This window comes from Fonsecaea erecta (genome assembly GCF_001651985.1).
Source record: "Fonsecaea erecta strain CBS 125763 chromosome Unknown Scaff12, whole genome shotgun sequence".
NCBI classification, from domain to species: Eukaryota; Fungi; Ascomycota; class Eurotiomycetes; order Chaetothyriales; family Herpotrichiellaceae; genus Fonsecaea; species Fonsecaea erecta.
Window position 1 is genome coordinate 650,426 of NW_017387255.1, and position 14,781 is coordinate 665,206.

Consider the following 14,781-nt stretch of genomic DNA (forward strand, 5'->3'; position numbering starts at 1 on the left):
CTACACCTCCTCTTGAGGGTGCACAGCCAGCTGCAATCTGCACGACGAGAAGAGCAATGATGTGGAATGTCCTTGTGTTCGGACGTGTTTGTCGATCTCAAGATAACAACACCAGGAGAGTTGCGGCTCGAGCTCCACCTTCCGGGAAGCCGTTTTCCCAGTGCCACCTTCACTTCCACCTCACCTCAGTGCCACCTGTAATGCCAGCTCGCTATTGTCGTTAGTGATTCAGACATGTCACTGTCACTTACCAGCTACCTTCTGCCAGGCGCCATTCACGTCCTGCTTCAGACTCGTTCAACTTACCAGATCATGTGACTCACCCGTCGGCTGACTGCCTGGTTGATTCAAACTCAATATCACTGAAGCTCATTCACTTTTTCTGCGTTACTGCCAGGTCTTCTCATACGAACCCCTTTTCAGAACCGACTTTGGTTCTCTTCCCTAGTCCTCATTTCCAAAGGTTCTCTTACTGCTTCTCGTGCTCAAATATCTCTCTTCCGCGCAGTTTAGGGCCTGGTTCACAGCATTTCCTGTATCATCCCCCCACCCGTCGCATGCTGGTGGTGCAAAGTATAATAAAGAATCACAATGTCTTCATCGAAGCGTAATCGCACGCTTCCTTACCGCAATCGGCAGCATGTCCTTCGTTCGATCCCCCAGCACCAAGGCCCATCTGCTCCTCGGCCGCAGGCAGAGAGGCGTCATCCACTGCCTGGACCGACCGCCGAAGCCCCCAGGGCTGCGCGGCCCCGATTCGCGAAACCGTTCCCCTTCTTCAAGCTACCTGGTGAAATCAGGAACCGGATCTATGATCTGATCGTACCCGAAGCTCGAGTCATGATCTCGGCAAATCATCCCCAGAAGGAACTTGAGTTGATGAGGCAAAGAGAACCCTCCAAGAAACACAAACCACCACCTCACCGTCTACTTGGCCGGTTCACCGGAAACCCAACCGAGGCTGCCCTTCTTTGGAGCTGTCGTCAGATGAACCAGGAGGCCGTCAAGTTCATCTATTCCCGAACCACGTTCTGCTTCGACCGGATCGTTGTATTGCGCAATTTCCTCAAGACTATTCCTCAACCAGCTCGTGAGAACATCCGGGCCTTGGAGATCACCCACGTCGGGTACGCGGAACCCCAATGGATGGCGGACCGCCGGTGGAAATTGAGACACGATGCGAAATGGGCAATGGCTTTACGACAGATCCAGGATCAGGTGACTGCACTGCGACACCTGACCCTTGATGTCACATTCTTTGACTGGCCGTGCCGACTTGATGTCTCTGAGAAATGGGCTCGTCCTTTTCTTGAACTCGCCGGGGATGGCCTACATCGCGTGGACTTCACCTTGAATCACGAGCGGTTCCATCCGGTCAAGGTGGCCGCGACGGCCAAAGAGTTGCAGAATAGGATGATGAGTGCAGACGGGAGAAAGGCGAGACGACGAGATGAGAGGCTCAAGGCGGAGATGGAGAGGAAGCGGTTGGAGGAATCCAAACGTAAAGCGACCAAGGTCTTGAGGATCAACTTTTCGCCGGGCGGAAATTCTTCCAAGGTGAATATGGCCAACAAGAAAGTGGTGAAGAGCAAAGGACTGGAGCAATATGCGGTGGCACAACCTCCCGTGGCATACTGTTGAACGTGGTATGACTTGGCGCTGGGGGTGGGCGAGAGACCGATCTGTTGAAGGCGTTGAGGGCGTTGCGATCCACCGGTGCTCAGACTATGGGAGCGGGGGAAGATAATCGGGAAAGCTATGATCAAACAGCATTATTGAAGGCAGTTGTGGCACAAGGCGGCTCGAGCAAGCCACGAGTGGAGTTCAGAGTAACGTGATGACCTTTCATGGAGGCCAGGGGACAGGTGAGCACTGTTCACAGGGAAGACAAAAAGAGCAACACAATGCAGTGCTCATGATATGCCTAGGAACGGATGGAGCATCACGGTCAATCACAGATTAGTATTATGGGGACATCAAAGGATAGCGATGGGCAGGAGCAGTACCGAGTCGATACATACATAGCTCCAGTGCAGTGCTCTAAACATAGAAATTTCTAAGGATGAAGATCATCACCACTCGGCGGCTGCAGGTGGCAGCTTGAGCGGACGAAGAATGAAAATAAAAATAGTCAATGGGCCGAATGACCTGATGGGCGCCGAGGAGAGGATCCCCACTGCAGCTTGACCGGCCTAGAACCTGCCGCAGCCTGCAGCCTAGTGAGCCTGCAGCCCAGAACCCAGGGCCCCAGTTACTGGCAACCCCCGCCATTACTTATTAATATGCCACCCGGGTGCTTTATGGAGGCCCCTAAGCATTCTAACGTACTGGGTAATCAAGGTCCTGCGTCGTGTGGGTGGTGGCTAGTGAGGCTACCTATTAGTACGGTATGTGTGGACTTACAGTACTCGGTACATGCATCCGCTACCCGATCTTAACGAATAATATTAGCAACCCACTGGCACCAATGCAGCCGGTGCAGCACATCACTTGATCCCCCAGTACTAAGTGGCCGACAATGTGATGGCCCAGTTCTCTCACTGCTCATTCGCCACGACTCGGCGCTTCCTCAACGCCTCAGGTCCAATCAGCCCGGTATTGTTCGCCTTCATCACCGTCGATGCCCCTCCTGGCTGCATTCTCAGTGCCTCTCGGCTCCTCATCCATCCCAATCCATCCCATCGTCCTCTGCCTGTCGTTCTCCCAGCTTCCTCAAGCGCCCAACTCAATCCCCCTCTCCCCATCTCGGAAAAGAAATGTCAAAGTCAGTCACCTTATAGGAAACAAGAATAGGTAAACCTCCCCCCAGACGCTCCAGAAGCTTCATTTACTACTCAAAGCCGGCCTCGTCCACGTCCTGGTTGCTCTTCCTCCACCCTCTCCTCCCTTCTCACCTTCACCTCATCCTCCAGCCTCGATCCTTCGCCCTTTATATTCCCTTTTTCCACAGCTCGCGCAGGCTTCGCTGAGTCGTTGTGTCTTTTCTTTGCTTCTTGGCCCGTTGCCCCTCCCAAGCACCGCCCTGCATTGCCCGCCTTACCGCAACTCCCCCAGAGGAGGAGAATTAAAGAAAACCAAGAGACCGGTTGACCGACCTCAAAGCGCCAATTGCGACCACGCTTGTTCCACCCTGGATTTCCCTGGCAGTCTTTGGAGCCTCTCTGCAGACTACTCCCTTGTCCACTGCACCAGTTGAACAAGTCACACCCAGGCCCCCGCGAAGCGCCTCGGGTCGTCCAACCTAATACTCGACCTGTTCGCCCATCAGCCTCTTGTGTCCTTCTCACACCCTTCCCTCAACCATCTCACCACCTCACCACCTTTCTGTCTTTTTCTTTGCTTGCCCTAGATCTGAGCTGGTTCTCGACAATATAACAAAACCGACATTATCGAACCACACTCCCTCCGGTGGTCGAAAGCATAACGCCCTCCCGCTTGCTATATCAGTTCCCGTCTCACGTCAGCATCGGCCAAACTGCCCGTCAAACAGCAGCAAGGCCTGCTCCGATCAACTGCCACCTGCGCCCTGGGGAATCCCTGTCCTACGCTACCCAAGACTGGGCTGAATTTATCGCCTCTCCGATAAAGAACTGGTTCCCTTCCCCTCTCCACCATGTCTCCGTCAAACTTCGAGCCTGTGTCTCCCATCGACCTCACTGTCGACTCCCAAGCCCGCTCCCACCGCACTGGACGTTTTGCCAACGACCCAGATCTGGACGAAAAGTCAGATATCAAAGCGACCACTCGCTCGATCCGAACCAATTCCACGGCCTCTTCACGTTCGTCCATCGGTGGCGGCAACAAACGCGCGAGGCGGGCTCGCTTTGCCGAAGCGACGTCTGTCTTCTCGCCCGCCTCCGGTCCTGGTGAGAGTCAGTCACCCTTCGCCGATCCTCCTGCCAGCGGCAAGATGGAGAACGGCTTCGGCAGCTCTGCAGCTGCCAAACCATCCGACGTGGGATTCGGCTACATCGCAGACAACCAGCCCGTCGAGCAGACGGTCTATATCCGAGCTGATCCCAATGGCTCCGCTGGACAGCCCCTCAAATCCGCCTTGAAGACACCGGGGACCGCATCCAGAATGTTGAACCCTCTCTCGCCCACGTTCCGAGAAGAACAGCTCCTCGAGAAGGAGGAAATGAAGACCGAGCTTCAACAGGCGAAAGATCTGGTAAGGCTGCTCCCGCTGCTCCCCTCACGATCGCTCGCTTGCTAACCGATCACGTAGAAAGTCAAAACCCGCGTGCGCATGGCCAAAATGGTGCTCCGAGGCGTCAACTTCTCTTGCTCCCTCATCGTTCTCGCCATGCTTTCGACCGTGTTGACCATTTTCCACGCCACCAAATCCCTCCCGGCGCGAAACAACCTGCCGCCGTGGGCCGCCGGCCAAAAGACTTGGCCGCAGATCGTCGTGTTGTCCATTGCTTGTGTTTCCCTCCTCTTCTCCGTCATTGTTATTCTGGCGTACTGCCGCGGTGGACACAAGCGTGCGGAGAAGGTCGCGGTGTATTACACCATGTTTGCGGTCGGGTGGTTCATGTTCAGCACTGTCATGTGGCTTGTCGGCGCGGGCATCTTGCATGGGAGCAAAGCCAGCGGCAACGGTCAGGATCTGTGGGGCTGGTCCTGCAAGGACAACAAACGCCGCCAACTCTTCCAAGACGACATCCATTACGCCCTGGTGTGTCGCCTGCAGGATTGGTCCTTGATCTGCTGCATCATTGAGGTCGTGGTCGAGGTGATCGTCATCGCCATCTACGGCATTGTCTTCTACAGATTCTGGAGCAAGAACCGACTCAGGAAATCCATGGACGCGCGCGATCGCGCCCGCACCGATCTTTACCTCGCCCAGTTGCGGACACAGTCTGCCCCGAACACACCGGGCTTTGCACAGACGCCCAGGACTCCTGGATTCCCTTCTGCCTTGAAGAGCCCGCGAGACATGTACGCGGCCGCAGAGCAAGGCACCTCGCCAGTACAATTTGCCTCGCCCCACAGCAATACCACTGCATCACCCTTCAAACTCCAAGCACCACCCATCCGGTTAACGAGAGCCACTCCCACCTCCACTGCGACGGAGGGCATCAGCTCGCCGAGACTATACTCATCGTCACCGCCTCCTCAACCGCCCATGTCCCCTCCGCCGGAAGATCGGATACACGAACACATGGCCGCGGCGCCCGGCGAACAACAGTACGAAGCCGTCCCTATTCCCGGGGCGAACTACGTGCCGCCCAGTCACAACCAAGGGCAGCCCGGGCAGGCGTATTAAAACCGAAAAATAGAAAACCAAGATGAGATGTGGATCGCGTTAATTGTACACAACCTAATACAGTGGGGGGTGCCTGGAGCAGGATGTATGCGGGATGAAATATCATGAGCGTTCTTTTGCAATTTACCTCCAAGCCTTACAGGCCAGGCCTTTTAGGGCTATATCAGAAGGGAATCAAGGATGAGGAAAGCAAAGGTGTAAGGGCAGGACCAACCACAACCACCACCAAAGACTTTGTCTATCAAGTCTCAACCATTTTCTTTTCTCTTTTCCTTTTTTTATATATATCAAGAAATTCGTCCACCTCATTCTTTTTTTTTGGGCGGGGGCGGGGGTTCATGGACATCTGATGTATGTAGTGTATGTAGTGTATGTACGTACCTACTATGCTCAATTGACCGAGAGATACTGTACCTAACTAACTAGCTTACCTGCCTGCCTTCCTGCCTGACCTACCACCCTCTCTCTGATGATCGAGGTTCCAAATCCCATCTAAGAAATAAAAGAGGAATCTATTGCTTCTCCCTTATTTACCCCTTTCCTGCACGTCCATAGTATCATGGGCTCGTATCCCTCCTCTCCCTCCTAACCCCTTCTTACCCCCTTCTTGACCCTTCGCTCGCTCTTATTATCCGTGTCTATTCTTAAATCTTCTTACCGTGGCCGTGGTTTATCTGTCACACTCGTGTTACCTAGACGCGGCCCGCCGGAAAGTGCGATTTCTTTTCAAATGGGCATTTGGCTGTGACAGTTCGCACGACGAGTTAGCGAGTAAGCGAGTGAGTGAGTGAGTGAATTAGATCCACTTGGGGGTAATTATATCGAATCCGGACCGGGATTCTTGGGTCTCAAGAAAGAAAGAAGGACAGAGGGTCGGTCTATCTTATCACCGTTTGGGAAGGGAGGGGGAGAAGGGGCGCGGTTTGGAGGGGCTGGCTGGCTGGGTACTGAGAGTGTGGGTGGAAGGAACACGACAGGATTTTGCAGGGGCTGTATGTGTATATGTATGTGTATGTGTACACGGGAGCGGAATCGATGGAAATAGTGAATGGTCGAACAAGTTTGACCGCACTTGATATTACGCACCTCCAGCTGGCCATGCTGGCTTGTTCCCAATTCCTATCCCAATCCCAGGTCCTGTGCCGCGGCCTCGTGGCGGTTGCGGCGGTCATATTGACGAGAAGATGCGCCTCCGTCGTGGTTGTTACACCCCGGTCGATGCGTTTGACATTTTCGTAGAAGACGTTATTGCTCTTGCTCGTCATCCCTAAAAACAAACCGAAAAGAAAGAAAAACCAACACCTCACATCAGCCCGCCGTACGGATCATCCTGCCTCTCATAGAATGCGCGCCTCATACCTTCACCGGATGCCCATCGCTGCCGCGGCGCGTACGACGTCGGCGACGGCGAGACACGGAAACCCAGGAACTTGTGTGCCTTGCCCGGCCCGTCGCTCGGGCTGGTCAACGACGACGACGACGACCGAGGCTTCGAGGAGTGGTGGTGGTGGAAAAGGGATTTCGTGCTGGAACGCCTCCGCTCTGCGTCTGCTGCTGCAACTCCCCTCGTGGGCGAGACGGATGGAGGAGAGGGCGTCTGCGAGGGCGTGTAAGGTGGCGTTACGTGTTGTGTCCGATGTCCAAACATGGCTTTGACCTGTTCCATGTTCCGCATGTGGCTCGCGTAGTCCAGCTCTAGCACTTCCGGCTCCCGCTGGAGCCCTTGGTCGACCTGGAGAAGGTACTCTTTAGCGCTCTCTCCGGCAAACGCCAGCACACCCTCCGCATCGAAGTTCTGAGCTGGCTCGAGGATGCCCGACCCCACCAACATATCAAGTGCAGCAAGGAGCCAATCCTCTTCGGGCCCATAGGTTGGAGTTCGGTAGAGCAAGGTCGAGACTCTAGAGGCGAGTTTGGTGACAGGTAGATGATGCGTACTCAGCAGGATCCGGAGAGCCAGGCGGAATGGTTGGTTGGGAATGTCCGAGCTGATGTCTGTCGTCGTCTCCTGGGGAGTCTCTGCGGCAACGTCTGCTTCTGGTGATGGTTTCGACTGCTCGGCGGCAGCCGCTCTGACCGGGATCGGGACAGGGAACGCCTGCTGGCGAAGTTGGTGACGGTGCATGTCATAAAGCACCGTTTCGAGCGGAGGAGGGGTATTACTGCCCGACTTCGACAGAAGCCGGGAGCTGGAGAAGAGAGACTTGGCTTTGGGCCTGGGTGCAGACGGGTCCTGCTGCCGCTGCTGCTGTTGGGCTTCGGTGATTGGTGTGAGCAGGATTGCCCAGTGAATGGCACTGACTCCTTGGTCGGCTGACCGCGATGGCAAGAAGCCTAATACTGTGATCTGCGACATTTTGCTTGTCCTGTTGTCGATGTCCTCAGAAAATGAGAAAAGCCACCTTTATCGCGCTTGACAAAGTTGATCTCAGGTTCTCGTTCAATATGCAAAAGTGCCCTGAAAAGGTAAAAGAACAAAAACCCCAAAATCCCACAATGGGGAAAGAAAACCACAATCCACGCAAGGGAATGAACCCAGGCTTCTTATTCCCCAGATCTCGAAAAATTGATTATAAAATGTTGTAGTCGGATAGCTCTGTGGGCGAATCCGGGGCTACAATCCTGCCGAAATGGGACTGCTGATGCTGATGACTGTAAGGCTGATGCCCCTGACAACAGTGGTAAGGATGAGTGATCTGAGGTTGATCGGTGAGAATCACTGATACGGCCGGATGAGAGATATAACCTCCTTCGATATCAGGTCTCGATGGAGTAATGGGTGTTGCCTTTAAATAAGCTGGAGTCTCGGATACAGACCGATACCTCGTTCGTGTCTGAGACTTGGTTTATTTGTTGATATCGTCTTTGGTCGTATAGAACGCCTGACTATTTGGAGGCCTGCGCGCCTAACTTAGGTCAGAACCTGTACGGATTCGACTAATGTACAGGGACCCGAAGAGCAGCGAAAGCCTAGCCGCTGCCCAATTGGACCTTTCTCGTATGCTTAGTGGCTGTAGGGTAAGTTGAAGCCAGGTGAGGGCCCCGGCTAGTGTAGCAGTGACAAGTAATCAAAACAGATGGAGATGAGAATCAGATGGGACAATTGATTCGTCAAACGAGGATAGAATAAAATGGCTTGGGAATAACCGGATGTGGAAGCTGGAAGAGTGATGCCAGGCGTAGGGGAAGGTCACCAGAAGAGCTGCTCTTGATATAAGGACATCACGGTCTCGCTGTTTTATCATTACCTGCTGGCCGGTTTTACTCCGAAGTCCAGAGTCCTGTGCACTGCAGCCATGTGATGGCCATCAAATCACGCATGTTGTCCTTTTTTTTCTGGATTTCCATGGAGCACTGTGATTTTCGAGAGTCGAGAGGATTCGCATCCATGCGTTAATCATTGCGGCACTTTGTCCGGGGATGATCATTTTGGCCTCCATTGGCAGCGGCATGATTGGTCGAAGGCCCTTGCACATGTGTTCCGATGACTTCCATCCAATCTCACGACGCCTTTCGCTGAGTCACGCCGATGCCCGAGACTTTTCCGCGGAAAGCTGAGTGGCGCCCGAAGCCTCGCCGGCGACCTATGGACGAGATTAGTGGTCGACGGTAAACAGACCGTACCCTTTTTTCCTCCATTGGCATACGTAGGGCGTGCATACGGGATGGGCAACCCTGACCGAGATCAGAACACTAGGACTAACTTGCTCGTCCTGTACTTCTGTTTTGAGAGACGACGTCAAAGGCGCAGCCCACATAGCAATCTCGAGGTCACCTCACGACCCGACGGCGAGGGTCTTCACCCTGCAAGAAGAGTCATGACGCTATTTCTTCGTCGATGCCATTCGATCACGTCGTAAGTGCTGTTGGAGCACAATCACATAACCACATATCTGCGAGAGGTGGATTGAACCATATCCGAGAATTGCTGGGATGGTGTCTCCGTGATGGTGATGGCAAGTGTGAGTCTATATTCGACTGAGGGGTAAGGGGAGAAGGCAATAAGATGGATTAAAAGGTGGCCAACACTGCAAAATAGGCAAAAGAACACGGCAGACATTTATTTAGTCTGAGCAGGGGCGGTCTGGTACAAGACCTCACTCTGCCACGGGAACCTGCATCATCATGTAGAGCAAACGGAGGAAACGCAGTACCAAAGCTTGGGTACAAGGGTATCATTTGGAATCTTGTTGGGTCTTGTCATATCGGAGTGTCGGGTGTTGTACAACGAGGGTGATAACTGAAGTGTTATTACACGAAAACGATGGCTCTTTCGAACATTCATCTGCACAGCTGACAACGTACACCCCCCACACTGCCTTGTCCTAACGCCCAGCTGTGAATGGTGACCTCCTCCTCCTCATCAGAGAGAACTCGCTCTTTGCCATACTTTGAATCCCTTGCGAGAGGCGTTCCGCAGCGAACTGGTTCAGAGGCTCAAACACCTCTGCTCACATCGTCGGGGGATAGTTTCCTCCCCGCTTCCTGTTAAAAGCACGCTGATCTTTTAGCCACCGTCGATAGCCGGCCACACTTCCCACTTTCTCGCCGTAGAAATCAGGCACTGGATTGTTGGTGCTCGCACCAGTTGGGTTGACTCTGTGTTTTTTGATCCGCTCAAAAAATTCTCGCTCTTTTTTGTTGAACTCTGGCAGACGGCTCCGATGCAACAGTCTCCAAAGGGTGTTTCCAAAAGCAGGGCCAATCAGCCAGCCAAAGAAGGTGGCTCCAAATGTTGCAATCCCGATACCAATGACAGGATCGGTGGGAATGACTTTGGTGATATTATCAGCAAGGGCTGGGATTTCGGAAAATGCGACCAATGCTCCGGTTGTCGAAGCAAAAGATGTAATGATCGAGGAAGTGAGGGCGTAGCGGCGCCGTACAGTTCGTAGGCGGAAGAAGGTGTTCCAATCTAGGGCAGTGGGAGAGGAGGCGGACGGCGGTGTTGTGGAGGTTGTGGAGGCGGAAGCTGTCGATGCATTTCTCGACCGACACAGAGAGGGAGTGAAGAATGAGGAAGGCGTCGAGCTTGAGGAGGGCGGATTCGCAGCCAGAGGTGTGAATTTCGATGCTGAGACTCGGTGACGGCTCTGCGCAACGAGAGTTGCCGACGATATTTCGCGTCGTGAGGTCGGCAACGCCTTTTTCGTCGGGGCTATGAGCGGACGAGTCTGGATCAGCTGTAGACCCAACCTCGCAGCCCTGGTGGACATTCTGAATCGGATTCCAGCTGGTTGCTGATGGTAGAGAATTGAACAAAAGTTTTTGGACCCAACAGGTGACGGTAGGGAGCCCTGATGTCTCAGTCCAGTTTATCAGATCGAAAACCAGAAACAGACTGGTCAAGATCCAGGCCGTTTACCAGAAATGACCAATAGAAACCGCTGGCCGGCTGCTGTTCACCAATCGAGGATGAATTTATGAGAGCACACAGCCGCTTTGCGATTATTTGGAGTCGTAGCTGATCTGAGACGGAGCGCAGCTTCGGTGGTGTGGTCGAATCCCTTTGTGCCGAACACGTGCCGAAGAGAGAGCCCGCCCCAAAGTCCCTCACTAAAGTGCCCAGTGCCTTTGCTCGGGCGCCACGGGCACCCCTCTAGCTAGCACTTCACTGTTCAGGCCATGCTCGTCGCATCGGAGGGTGCCCAGTGCCAGTGCCTAGTACCCGGTACCCAGTGCCAAAGTCAGCATAAACTGGTTGGTCGTTTTTGTGGCCCGTGCACTCTGCAGGAAGATGTTCTCAGTTCAGCTCGGGTAATAATGGACCCCTCAGGAAGTCTTCGAGGCAGCTTCTACGACCAGTGGTCTAGCCCTCGACCTTTTTCGGAAGCTCACGCCCGGCACCCGGCTCACCCTTGTGCGCCATTGCACTATCCACCCCGGGCAAAAAAGAGACTGGCGAGAGGCCTTGTCGAGCCTATCTGTTGCCTTTTCCTCGCCCATAGCCCTCGCCTGCACCGCCTGGGAAAGGCTCAACACTGCTCCTCTTTTGGTTAACCTTCCACAGTCCGACAGACCTATCAGTGTCAATTCCATCCCCTTTCTTATCCTAGAGTCCCATTGAGTTGGAGATTGTATGGTTATGGCACACCCTGTGCAGTATTCTCCCCGCCTATGCCGCTTTCGCACCTGAAGCCCGTGCCAGCATCTCGCCTGTCTTTTAAGTGAGTGTGTGTGCCGCGTCGGCGCTTTTCGAGTTCAACTAGTCCTCTCGATTCTTTCCACAAAACTTATCAACCTCTCGTCGGGATTGACTCTGAGATGACCCCTTCATCCCACGCCAGACCCGATTCCATCTCCACTCAGACGCTGATGTCGCTGTCCCACGACCTTCACCGGTGACAAGTCTCCGCCGACGCCATGCCGCGCCCAAAGAGACCCGACCAGGATGGGAAAGAGGTCAAGAAGCGGTCCAGGAATGGTTGCTGGTTGGTCTAGACATCTTCCAAGTGGCGAGCTCAATAACTTATCTTCCCTTCCGCAGGCCTTGCAAGTCGAGGAAGGTCAAATGGTAAGTGGTCCTTTTCCGCTCCGCATGTGAACTGGCTGGGTAGATGCTGACAATGTGCTTTTCAGCGGGGAGGAGAAGCCGACCTGCGCCAACTGCCAGCGACAAGGCGAAACATGCGATTACAGTATTCGACTGAACTGGGATGGTCGGAACAAAAAGAAAGAGGAAGGGAACGGAAAGCCTGGCGCGCAGATTCTGTCGTTTGGCACTCCTCAACCCTCGAATGGATACACCAACGGCAGTCTCGACCAGAGCCCCAACATCAACGACCAGATCCTAGCCCCTCCAGTCACCATCCAAGTACCTGACTACGCAGTCGACCAGCCTTCGGTGGACGCTGGATTGCCTTCGATCAACCCTTTCTCCAACAATCTCTCTGTCCCGGCGACGACCGACTTCAATCCTGCGATCCTTCCACCTCCGCCGATACTGAGAACGCCCCAGTGGGGTGACAGCGCCAATGTGAACCCTCCCTCTGTCCCCGACCCTACCCTCATCCCGCCCTCTGTACGACATCCGCTGTCTCTGCCACCCTATCCTTCTCCGTCAGAATCCGGCTTTGGCAGTCCGAACCTCGGCAACGGAATGAACAATTTTAACGGTTATTCTATGCAGATGCCTCCGCCGATGCACACGTCTAATCCAATGACATACCAAGAATCCGCCAATTCGCCCTACAACCCGAACAAGAGGATGAAATTGAGTCCGAGAACAGACAGTTTCGGGAGGACTGCGCCCAGCTATCAACGAGCAGGATCTTATGGTCCCAACGATACTGAAGAGGTCGGCCCGCGTGTCCAGTTCAACCCGCACACACCCACTTTCTTTCCCTCCTACCTTAGCAATCCCTTGACACCGGCGACCTCGGCCACCTCTCAGACACAAGACAACGAGGACAGACGGATCTCCGTAAGCTCGCTGCTCTCTGAAGACCCGGAGCCGGAGGATCGCCGAGATTCCAGGCAAGATGATCAGAACGGGACATTCGACGAACAGATTCCGCGACGGGGCTCTTTACACCAGCGGATGATATCGTACTCGGAAACGGAGACTTACGGCCAAGATCGTGGTAATGTCGATCTTGACGTTCCCCGGAACAACGATACCATGGCCATCTCTGGAATGTCACCATCGGAACACAGCGACTTCGAGTCTTGGTTGAATGACACAGATTTAGGTGTCCCGGAGTTTGGCTTCGGTCTGGTCAGTCGAGAGACGGTATTTGCCAGCGGAGGATACTATGCCGCGCCGGTGCCCATCAAGATCCCTCGGAAGCTGGAGCCATTGCCCCGTGCTCTGTCGGAGAATCCGATGAACCTTCTATACTTCCATCACTTCCTTAACCACACGGCCAGAATTCTTGTTCCTCACGATTGTCCCGAAAACCCATTCAAAACGATACTACCAAAGAGTATGTCTGCAAGATCCTCCTCTACTTCATAACTGGGATTCCTGTTCTGACCTTAAATAGTGGCCGTCGAAAATCAGAACCTGCTGAACCTGCTGCTAGCGTACTCGGCGTGCCACCGAGCCCGGCTTTTGAATCACCCGGAACCTGCGAACCGCATAGCGCACTGGGTCCGGGATGTGTTCCCTTCCCTGCGGCAGACTCTAGATAACGTGTCGAATACCGAGGTATCGAACGCGAATCTGGCGACGGCGATCATGCTTGCGTCGCTGGAAATCATCTCACCTTCCAGTTTTGGGGTGTCGATCCCATGGCAAAATCATCTCAGCATTGCTCGGAGCATTATCCGCGCTCGCACCGGTCCGCACTCCATTTCACGCAAAGACCCTGTCATGTACTTCTTGACGAGATGGCTGGCGTATCTCGACGTGATGGGTTCGCTTTCGGGGAGGCGTAATGAGGAGCCCCTCTATGCGGGCAACTACTGGTCCAGCTCGCACGAGGACAGCACCTCGGCCAAAGAGTTGTCGTTGACCGATGACGATGGCGATGATGAAGACGACTATACGATCGACTGTCTCCTCGGATTCACAACCAGATGTGTGCAAATCCTAGCCCAGGTGGCTCTTTTGGCGAGAGAATGTGAAACGGCAGGCCGAATTGACCCGGACACAGGACAGATCAACGAAGACTGGAAGCCTTCCATGGACATGCTCAAGAGGGCAGAGAAACTGCGTCAGGATCTCGAACGAGCTCGCAACCATGAGCAGATCCAGTGCGCTCACCACAGTCCCCAGATCACCAAAGCATCCCTCTGCGGAACGCACGGCACGCGTCGCAATTCGGCTTATGCCGAGATGTCGGAAAAGGACGTTGAAGAATCTCTGGCGACAAATTCGGCCTTTCACTGGGCTGGGCTGGTCCATCTCTTGCGACGGATCCATAACCTCCCGCGTGGGGACCAGGAGGTGCAGATGGCCGTCCACGAAATTGTCAAGGTCCTCCAGCAGATCCGAGCCGGCGGAAGTGCCGAAGCATGTTTGCTCTTCCCCATGTTCACCGCGGGAGTTGAAGCAGAAGACGCCTTGGATCGTGCTGAAGTATTGAGTCGAATCAAAGGCGCCGAGGGACTTGGAATGTGTCAAGTCAGTCGGGCCCGTCGGATCATGGAAGAAGTGTGGAGGACCGGGCTCAGTTGGGAATGCCTGGTAACTGGCGAGTTCTTTGGCTGAAAACCTGTCTCTCTACCCTTGATATGAAAGAAGAGAGTTGAAGAAGTGTGTATCTTTGCGGGGAGGAAAGGGGACCGATCGGTTCGATGTCTCCCTCGTGATGTTTATGGAATACTGTTTGTTGTTTCTTTTCTTTAGCGTGGGAGTTGCGGGCGTCGTCCAAATACCCAGACTGCCATTACATATATGGGTACATATTTATAGGTATCAATGGGGGGGCAATTCGAAGCAATCTTTGGATATTGTCTTACGAGCTGGACTTGCCCAGTTAAAGGTACATAGCGATAGCTCTGCGAAGCACTGGAGATACTTCGGTTCTATTGCAAGGCCTCACTAGCCTCACGAGGCTCGGAAA

General features: G+C 54.0%; 5 protein-coding genes across 5 annotated transcripts; 3 read left to right on the top strand and 2 right to left on the bottom strand.

Annotated features, from left to right (window-relative positions):
• Positions 1-591: 591 nt before the first annotated feature.
• Positions 592-1,641, top strand: AYL99_10803 (hypothetical protein; the record flags this gene model as incomplete). The annotated part of the gene is made up of 1 exon (XM_018842309.1): positions 592-1,641. One exon carries the CDS (start codon positions 592-594, stop codon positions 1,639-1,641), a length of 1,050 nt encoding a protein of 349 aa, XP_018688470.1.
• A 1,972-nt stretch (positions 1,642-3,613) lies between these two features.
• AYL99_10804 (hypothetical protein) lies at positions 3,614-5,272 on the top strand (the record flags this gene model as incomplete). The annotated part of the gene is made up of 2 exons (XM_018842310.1): positions 3,614-4,171; positions 4,229-5,272. The coding sequence occupies 2 exons, from the start codon at positions 3,614-3,616 to the stop codon at positions 5,270-5,272; spliced, it is 1,602 nt and encodes a 533-aa protein (XP_018688471.1).
• A 1,303-nt stretch (positions 5,273-6,575) lies between these two features.
• On the bottom strand, positions 6,576-7,628 carry AYL99_10805 (hypothetical protein; the record flags this gene model as incomplete). The annotated part of the gene is made up of 1 exon (XM_018842311.1): positions 6,576-7,628. One exon carries the CDS (start codon positions 7,626-7,628, stop codon positions 6,576-6,578), a length of 1,053 nt encoding a protein of 350 aa, XP_018688472.1.
• A 2,095-nt stretch (positions 7,629-9,723) lies between these two features.
• On the bottom strand, positions 9,724-10,488 carry AYL99_10806 (hypothetical protein; the record flags this gene model as incomplete). Its single annotated transcript, XM_018842312.1, has 1 exon — positions 9,724-10,488. The coding sequence occupies one exon, from the start codon at positions 10,486-10,488 to the stop codon at positions 9,724-9,726; it is 765 nt and encodes a 254-aa protein (XP_018688473.1).
• Positions 10,489-11,635: 1,147 nt separating this feature from the next.
• AYL99_10807 (hypothetical protein) lies at positions 11,636-14,426 on the top strand (the record flags this gene model as incomplete). Its single annotated transcript, XM_018842313.1, has 4 exons — positions 11,636-11,703; positions 11,760-11,786; positions 11,852-13,197; positions 13,258-14,426. The coding sequence occupies 4 exons, from the start codon at positions 11,636-11,638 to the stop codon at positions 14,424-14,426; spliced, it is 2,610 nt and encodes an 869-aa protein (XP_018688474.1).
• Positions 14,427-14,781: the final 355 nt, after the last annotated feature.